Source organism: Botryllus schlosseri, chromosome 14, assembly GCF_051294905.1.
Source record: "Botryllus schlosseri isolate E-star chromosome 14, Bs_hap1, whole genome shotgun sequence".
Taxonomy (NCBI): Eukaryota; Metazoa; Chordata; class Ascidiacea; order Stolidobranchia; family Styelidae; genus Botryllus; species Botryllus schlosseri.
Window position 1 is genome coordinate 3,845,189 of NC_137249.1, and position 8,877 is coordinate 3,854,065.

Below are 8,877 nucleotides of genomic sequence, written 5' to 3' on the forward strand. Positions count from 1 at the left end.
TGGACTTTTTTAGGGTTATAAGATCGAATCTCTAATCACTAATGTGATATTCGTAATCAGCAACCTCGAAAATCCCAGAAACGGCTCTTAGACCGAAGTCGCGATTATATTTATTCGTATCGCATGTTTCATTTCATGTATTCATGCGGAATAAAATATTTCAAAAAAAAATTGAATGTAATAGCCACACCGATTCCGATTCGATTTCTCAATTCTCAAAGTATTCGACGGTAACACAACGTTGTGCCACACGCCTACATTTGAACAGCAACTACAAAGCTACTTTGTCAATCAATAACGTGGATCACTATGGCGTTGTTTGTAATTTGAATTTATAATTGTGAATGTCACTTCCACGTAGTAGACAGGCGTCGCCTTGTCTGTTATTCTCATTGAGCAATCAACGCATCGTGCAATCCGAGATTTCGTGGCGGAGGCGAGACAGCAACTTAGATTTGAGGATTTTGAAACGGGGTCCTAGCCCCTAACCCTGAATACGCCACTGTATTCACCTCTCAAAGACATGTTTTTACTGCCACAAGAATAATTATACTGGTCGTGCTGAAGATTTAATTTCAAGTTGCTGCAATATTGATAAATTATGCACAAAATTAGAATTTTCGCAAAGAGCCATACTTTATGCCCAAAAGAGCCATATATGGCTCGCGAGCCATAGGTTCCCGACCACTGCACTAGATCAAAATTTGGTCTAAATTAAGTTTTTTAAGGTCAAAAAATGTCAAAATTTTGATTTTTAGATCAAAATCTTCCATTTTCAGGTAAAAAAAAACGCCTTAGTCATTAGCTTGGACTACAAAAATTGCAATATAATCACAATTAAATAAGATTGGTAAGCCAAATATTAGACACTGGTACCAGCAAATGTAAACATGTTTACAACCGGGATGAAGAAGGCAAGGAGCGCGAAACTGAACGAAAATCAAACAGTCACGCCACAAATGTATGTAAAGTTTACTGGGCCGTAACGTCAATGGCTCTGAAGTGTGAAATCGCGCTTTCAGTTTCTATCCCTGAAGATGCTTTGACAGCATTAAAACGTACCGCACTATAAGAAAAACTCATTTCTTGAGACGCGCATGATTCCAAATTGGCATTTCTTCATGGGGCGCATCATTTTCCTCCGCGAGTCGGATAATTACTACGAGGCTTAAGGTTACAAGGACAGGACTATTCGGCACCGGCCGTTTCGGCACCTGGACATAAGAATATTGAAGGTTTCGGTCAACCAGTGGCGGTCTTTATGAGCCAATGTCACATATGGTCAAAAATTTATTAATCTTGGTGTGCCCTGGCGCACCCACGTGTGGCACACACCTGGGCTAAAGCATTCCAATGGTCTCTAGGGACATACCGTTCGCTACTAATTGTGAAAACAGTTGGATTCAATTTGTAAATTCTGAGTATTTATATTCTTTGTATCTTTATTATATGCTTACCTATTATTATTATGGGGGGCTACGGATATTAAAATCCACTGAATCGCGCGATGCGCCAAATAAATTTCAAGTTGAATAAATGCGCCAAAAACTCTCTGCTTTAGGTAGATTCACGAAATAAATTTGGCCCCCATCCAGATTGCTCCTCTTCCCGCATTGGGTAGTTTATGGAGCGGCAACTATACAGCTTTGTACAATAATTTGGTATATCGCCCAATTGGGCGTCCCCCGCTCTGCTCATTAGCTGGATCGTATGATCAAGCTAATGAAATGGTATATTACTCCAGTTGGATAAATATTGTAACAAGTGAATATGGGTTCTGCGATACAGATTGTAAACACAAACCAGATTCCTGTCTCATCGATAATGCCAGCGCTCCGTAACTTCCATTAGTTGTGATCAACGAGACGGTATCGATATGCATTGCAGAGCGATACATGCACTTCAACCAGCATTGTTGTTGTCCACACAGGTTACCTGTTATATTTTTTTCGATATGCCATCAAATAAGAACTATTAATCATAATGAAATATAGCGGCGATATGTCTGGGCATGTAAGATCTAGCGAATGTGAATGCCAAGAACAGAGAGATCATCACACTACCTACTTTGTAGAAAAGGTGAGGATTGAAGACAACGAAAATGATAACGGGGAAAAATGTGGACCGAACTGTTGTCAGATCGACATGCCGCCGTTTCGATGGAAAAGGCTTTGGATGTTCACAGGACCAGGATTTCTAATGAGCATTGCTTATCTCGACCCTGGAAACATCGAGTCGTCGTTAAGATCCGGCTCAGTGGCTGGATATCAATTACTGACTATGCTCTTCTTGGCAACTATCATGGGTTGGATGATGCAGCGGTTGGCCGCTAGACTCGGTGTCGTTACTGGAATGCATCTTGCTGAAGTGTGCAACAGAAAATACAGGAAAGCACCAAGACTTGTCTTGTGGATTATGGTTGAAATCGCGATCATCGGGGCTGATATGCAAGAAGTCATCGGGTCGGCGATCGCGATCGTTTTGTTGTCGAGTGGTGTGATACCTCTTTGGGGCGGAGTCCTGATTACGGCTTTTGATGCATTTGTGTTCCTCATGCTAGATAAATACGGTATGCGAAAGTTGGAGGCTTTTTTCGCATTTTTGATCGCTATCATGGCCGTGACATTCGGGTACGAGTATGGTGTGGTAGGTCCTGACCAGAAAGAAGTCATAATCGGACTATTTTCTCCGGTGTGTCGTGACTGCGGTCCGCCGCAGTTACTACAAGCTGTTGGTATAATCGGAGCAGTCATAATGCCTCATAATATTTATCTGCACTCCGCGCTTGTAAAGTCTCGCGATATTGATCGCTCGAAATCTAGAAGAATCAGAGAAGCTAATTTTTATTACTTAGTCGAGTCGGCCGTTGCATTGACGGTGTCGTTCACCATTAACTTATTCGTAGTAGCTGTCTTTGCCGAAGCATTTTACGGAGTTACTAACTCTGAAATCAACGCCACCTGCACAAACACGTCCATACCAAACAGCGAAGGTGCGTTTCCTTATGACGAAACAAATGCCAATGAAACGGTGGATTCCGATCTATTCAAAGCCGGCATATTCCTGGGCTGTGAATACGGGATAGCAGCATACTACATATGGGCTGTTGGATTGTTGGCTGCAGGTCAAAGCTCGACCATGACCGGTACATACTCTGGACAGTTTGTCATGGAAGGGTTTTTAGATCTTCGTTGGTCACGCTTTAAGCGGATATTGCTAACCCGGACAATAGCCATTGGACCTACTTTGATTCTAGCTATTTTCACCGATATATACAGTATCACCGGCGTGAACGACTTACTAAACGCATTACAAAGCATTCAACTGCCTTTTGCTCTAATCCCAATAATTCATTTCACTTCGTCGCGTGACTTAATGGACGAATTCAGAAATTCGTGGTTCTGGTTTGGCGTGGGAGCTAGTATTTCTGTTCTTGTAATGGGCATCAACTTCTTTTTCGTGGCGGTGGCTATCAGGAAGATCGAGGAAGCTGGGTGGTATGTGCTATCCGCGATTATCTGCATAGCGTATCTATGTTTTATTGCCTATTTAATATCTCAACTCGTGTCAGATATATTCGGTGTTTGTTCCCCTGTAAGACCAGGTCACTCCTGCGAGGTGGAAGTCAGATCTAAACGGAAATCCGAAAAATACTTAGCAATGCCTGACCGCCGCAATTATATCGCTGGTAATCCGGGTTGACTGTTTCTTCGCAATTCGAGCTGAGATAGCCTATATCTGGTTACTAGTTATTGTTTATGTGTAACTAACATATCCCTTGACATATTAACTGCACGAACAAGATAGTTATCTATATAGTAATATAATATATTATTTTACATAATGTATTGGCTGGCTAGTGGTAGCACATGTTCATTGTTTCCTTCTTATCTCGAGTCTACAATATGCCTTGCGTAGCAGTAATTGATAAGAGTAATTAATGACCCTGTCTTTGTACGAGATATTTTCACCAAATGTGTCGATTCGAGCTAAATGGCAGAATTGTTGCTCAGGATGAGAGAGTACTTCAGTGATGCCGCACTGCAATAATCGAATATACATTATACGCAAGTCCTTTTTATTTCCGAATGAAAATTCATCAGACGTATACTATATCGGCGAAAGAGAAATAGCAAATAATGTAACTTCAACATATGAACTGAAGCAATTGACAATATAACGAAATTACCGGATCTGTTCAGAGGATTTTGGGGTCCTGCCTGTGCATCAGCTACAATTTGACTTGCTGGACCGACAGGCTTTCTGTTCATAATTGAAATACGAATATCTCACATTGCATCAAATGTAATTACGTCAATTTGTATCAAATGAATAGCGATGGGTCTTAGTTTATTTACTATAGCAAAATCTACGCCCAGATGGTAAGATTGACGCATGCATTGTAAACGTTATAAAAATAGTAAAACGTGTCGTGTGTTAATATTCATTCCGAGGCGATTGCCCAATGTCCGTCCAGATTCTCACACAAGACGTGAGTATTTGCTGAAGTTGCTTGAGTGAGAGGTGGATTCCTGGCGTGACTGCTGACTGGTCGAGGATATCGCATCTAGGTACAGGCCGTTCGCTAGGAAGTATACCTACATTTTTTTTCTCCGCCGACATTTCTCGAAAGTAAGGCGAGGAACGTTTTGCTCTTTTCTTGTTTCGTCGATTTTGCCGCGTCTGAAATAATTAGGGTTTCTTATTAGCATGAGCACAACGTAAAAACATTGAGGGATGGATATATAGGTCAATTAAATATAAACAGTATAGAACAGCCACCAGGGCGCAGTATGCAATGACATTGGGTAACGCCAGGTGTAGTTAGCGGGGCATGGACCTGAGCCGGACTGGATATCCGGCCGGATTTTTGCATTTATAGCCGGAGCCGAATTCCTATTTTTCTGATGGATCCGGAGTTGGATCGGAACCGGATCGTGCTTTTCTTGATATGGTCGGAATCGCTATTGAAGCGATTGATGAGCGTGACTGCATGCTGTAACTACCAATTACGCGCCAGTAGCCAATACAAACCTGTTTTCAATCAAAACTTTGTTTTCATTAGCATATTTTTATGTTGTTGCAATATTCAATAGATAACCTGAACCACTACTGTAAAATCTATTGGTGTTGTATGTAGTTTACTAGACATATTTACTCGTAAAGGATTATGATCTGTGTTTTTCGCACCGGATCACGGTCATTTCAAGAATCCGGCCAAGGAGTCGAATCGGAGTCGGAACGGGAATTATGAACCGCCCCGCAAGATGCTAGTTACTATACGCTGTGGTATGTTGCTGCCGGTAAAAGCTACAGCTTTCATATTTGCCTGCCGACACTATCATCAGCAACTGAATTCATTCGGTACAGACTTATCGGTCTACTACATATCCTCAATAAGCATGAAATTGCAAGAAGGTAATTACCGAATCGCTATATTAACCCTTATAACCGACAAGATAGCGTAAGGCTTCGATCCCCGGCAGGGTCAGACCAAAGACCTGATTAGTAACACTGGTATCCATGACTTCCCTGCTTGGCGCTCATGCATTACCGGGATAGCATGGAGGGATGGTGCAAAACTTAGAAAGCGGTACAAGGCTATATCTACACCTTCCTTGTCATGGTATGCATATGCACAGATCGTGTGTATGTCTATCGTGAGTCGGTGTGTATGCCGCAAAAAATATCAAGGACAAGACTAAACTACGTCCTTTCCTTCCTGCCTTATAATTGAATTGAATTGAATTTACCTGAGGTAGAGCTTTGATGTTGCCTTCTTGACCCTTTGTTCGCGCTTTCGCTGCGAACTCAATTTCTCGATACATCTCCTTCAAGCTTTCGCGATCATTCTGTAAAATGAAGTTCGATTACAATTAAAGTTTTACTTAAATATTAAAGAATTCGCGTTGTATCAATCTGTATGTTACGAGTGAATGGTGAGTTAGTGTTAAAAGGGTATGAAATCGTGCATCATCTTAGTCTCAAAACCGTTTCAAAACGCAAATAACGTGAAAAAATATACACCCCATGTCTATTAGTTCCTTAGATTTCCCAGACAGTTTCTTCGAGAATCCCTCTTCCAATTCTGTGAATCGTGCTTCCTCCTTCTTCAATTGAGATCTCAGTAAATCAAGGGTTCTGTCTAAGTCCTTATCCACAGTTTCCGCGCGAGAAAGCAGCTCCATATAATGCCTGTGAACGATTAGAACTTATGATACCACGCCGAGCCGCAAGCCCGGTAGCCTACATTCCGGCATGAGGCTACTGACGGGACCATGAGATTGTTCAAATCGGTTCATAGACTTCATACTATCACTATCACTATGATAAATTGATAATAATATGTATGTTCAAATGCTTATGAAACTTATATTAGCCGAAACACATATTATTGTAGGCCTATACTGTATATTGATTTCATTTATTTCACGCCATCTTCTTGGAGGTTCAACGAGTATCGTAACTGGATATGAGGCATCGCAAGGCCTGCAAAGCACACGCTGCACAGCACAAGTGCACAGCACATGCACATTGCACAGTGCACAAGGGCACAATGCGCAATTTGCACACAGGTCATATATTTCGAATACAAGTAAAATTAGTCGAATTGAGCGAAGACAACTGTACTTACCTGCACTTTGTCACGCCTTTCGTGAGTTGAATTCTTCGCTTTGCCAGTTCCATATGCTCTTTCAGTTGCGGTCGGCGAGATTTCTTGACCTCTTCTGACTTCGTTTTTTCGGAAATTTCCATGATAACATGTTGGTTAAAATAGAACATCACAAAATCGCATTGAACCATATTTTAGGAATCACTGCAGCTAACATCACCAAATATGGAACAATTCGTAATTCGCGTTCTGCGAATTTGCATCACTCCCGTATAATTTAGACGCGACCCGGTTGAGAACCGCTGATCTATTTAATAACGCCGAAGTCACTTTGAACTATGAATAAATGATTTAGCCGTAAATTTTACTTTTATGATCACAAGGCTAAGCTTAATGCAGCGATTTCGAACTAGCCGCGTTGTAGCGGGCACCGCCTTTTGACTACTGTTTGGGACAACCATCAAATGCGGCTCCCGCAAAGATGGTAACATTTTAATTAAAAGCGGCCTTACAGTGTCTTACTCCTAACGATATCATTGCCCAATGGGTTAGGGTTATAGCAGGGGTTGCCAGCATGCGGTCGTAGAAGGAATTTTGTGCGACCGTGGACACGTAATTCAATTAGTATGTGTTGTATGTGTCGAAATGCAGTTTGAATTTATGAATTGACTCCCGATCTCTTGTAAGATTTTAATTAATCTAGAAATTATCTTCGCGCTGCGCGCGATTCATTGTGACATCATTTTTCGATGTTGATATAGTAGCGCTCTTTGCAATCAGAGACAGATTGTATAGTCATAAGTGTGCCTGTTTGATGCGGGTGTGAACAGACTAATTGACCTTCATAGTCGTGTCGATCATTCCTATCGGATACCGAATACTGTGCACTGTGTGCATGTGCATGCATATTTTCTGTACCGCCATCATTGCCGTAGGATCAAAATAAGGACCCTCTCTCTCTCCCACAGAGCAGATGCGAACAGTAGAGGAAAATGATTATCCTCATATAGAAATGCCAGCTTGTGTGGTCCTCAATATACCGACAATCCTGATGGGAGGTCAAGAAATAGCAGCATGCAACGAAGTGACTAATAACAATTGACCCGCCCGAAGATGCATCATCATTTATAACTTCCCCTAAATTTTCGAAAACAATCAGCTCTACCGGTGAATCTGATCAACTGGGATGAGAAAAGATAAATGTTTGATAGCCATATGTAAAACTACTAATATTTATTACGAAATTAATAAGACCAGTGACCACTCGCGATTTCGGCGCGTATAGTAAGCCTATTTCATTAAATAGATTAGTCCGGAAATGGATATGGACCCTTTAACATGGGGAATTGGCGCCCAACTAGTTCATAACGACTATGCCCTGAAATGTGGCTGTAGATTGAGTAGTCGAAATGCGGCCGTGAGTGGCAAAAAGGTTGGCCACCCCTGGGTTATAAATTGTAGGGGTCGTTAGGTTATGGGTATGGATTACGGGAGGCCAAGTGCTCGTTTTTCTAGACGAAAGCAAAATCAATGGAATGAATTGATAGATATTCCGCAGTCGCCGTATTAACTGAAACGTTCACGAAATTAGCAAAATCAAGGGACGTTAATGATCGCTTCCCATCAATTAGAATCATTTCAACACTCTGAATGTTTTTACCCCTTAAATAACTTGAACCATGGACAGGAGAGAAAGCTGCAAGGTTGCGGGTTCGAGTTCTACCGAGGTTGGTTGGTTGGTTGGTTTGGGGTATTCATGGTGTTTGTCGACTACTATGGTCATTTACACCAGGCCGATATTCTTTTTATTTTCCGTAACTGCTGACTTATAGCACGGCCCACCTCTAGGCTTTTTGTAAGACACCGCTGACGCGGATTATGTGGCGAGGAGGAACCTAGGTAAACCTCCAACACTTAGGTTTCTACCGAGGTTAACTGCAGAATGCCTTCTCAATCATTGGAGGTTATATTTTGGCTGCTCCTCGCCATCTGTTCCTCATAAGGGGTGCCTTAAAAATCCTAGAAATGGGCCGTGCTTCAAGTCAGCATCTACATGAATAATATCGGCGTGTAAATTGCCATTGCAGTTGAAAAACACCATGAATACCACAAACAACAACTTGAACCATATTTATGCTCTCGAGAAACTAACTGAACAAATTGAAATTACCGGTAGTGACCATACATTGAATTCACATACATTGGTGTACCACCAGTACCGATACCAATATCCAGGACACAGTAGCTCAATGGCTCCAATGGAG

General features: G+C 41.7%; 2 protein-coding genes across 2 annotated transcripts; one reads left to right on the top strand and one right to left on the bottom strand.

Annotated features, from left to right (window-relative positions):
- Positions 1 to 1,382: 1,382 nt before the first annotated feature.
- LOC145455244 (natural resistance-associated macrophage protein 2-like) lies at positions 1,383 to 4,405 on the top strand. Its single transcript, XM_080333192.1, has 2 exons — positions 1,383 to 2,079; positions 2,140 to 4,405. The coding sequence occupies exons 1-2, from the start codon at positions 1,984 to 1,986 to the stop codon at positions 3,700 to 3,702; spliced, it is 1,659 nt and encodes a 552-aa protein (XP_080189318.1). The 5' UTR covers positions 1,383 to 1,983; the 3' UTR covers positions 3,703 to 4,405.
- Positions 4,397 to 5,851, bottom strand: LOC145455260 (uncharacterized). Its single transcript, XM_080333206.1, has 2 exons — positions 5,754 to 5,851; positions 4,397 to 4,683 (listed from the first exon to the last, which is right to left on the bottom strand). Exons 1-2 carry the CDS (start codon positions 5,826 to 5,828, stop codon positions 4,438 to 4,440), a joined length of 321 nt encoding a protein of 106 aa, XP_080189332.1. The 5' UTR covers positions 5,829 to 5,851; the 3' UTR covers positions 4,397 to 4,437.
- Between the last annotated feature and the right edge of the window lie 3,026 nt (positions 5,852 to 8,877).

What these genes read in the sequence shown, in the direction of transcription:
- LOC145455244 (XM_080333192.1), top strand. Translation starts at nt 1,984, where the DNA reads ATGAAATATAGCGGCGATATGTCTGGGCATGTAAGATCTAGCGAATGT. An exon ending in CTACCTACTTTGTAGAAAAG is followed by an intron (nt 2,080 to 2,139) that starts GTGAGGATTGAA and finishes AACTGTTGTCAG; the next exon opens with ATCGACATGCCGCCGTTTCG.
- LOC145455260 (XM_080333206.1), bottom strand. Translation starts at nt 5,828, where the DNA reads ATGTATCGAGAAATTGAGTTCGCAGCGAAAGCGCGAACAAAGGGTCAA. An exon ending in ACATCAAAGCTCTACCTCAG is followed by an intron (nt 4,684 to 5,753) that starts GTAAATTCAATT and finishes TAATTATTTCAG; the next exon opens with ACGCGGCAAAATCGACGAAA.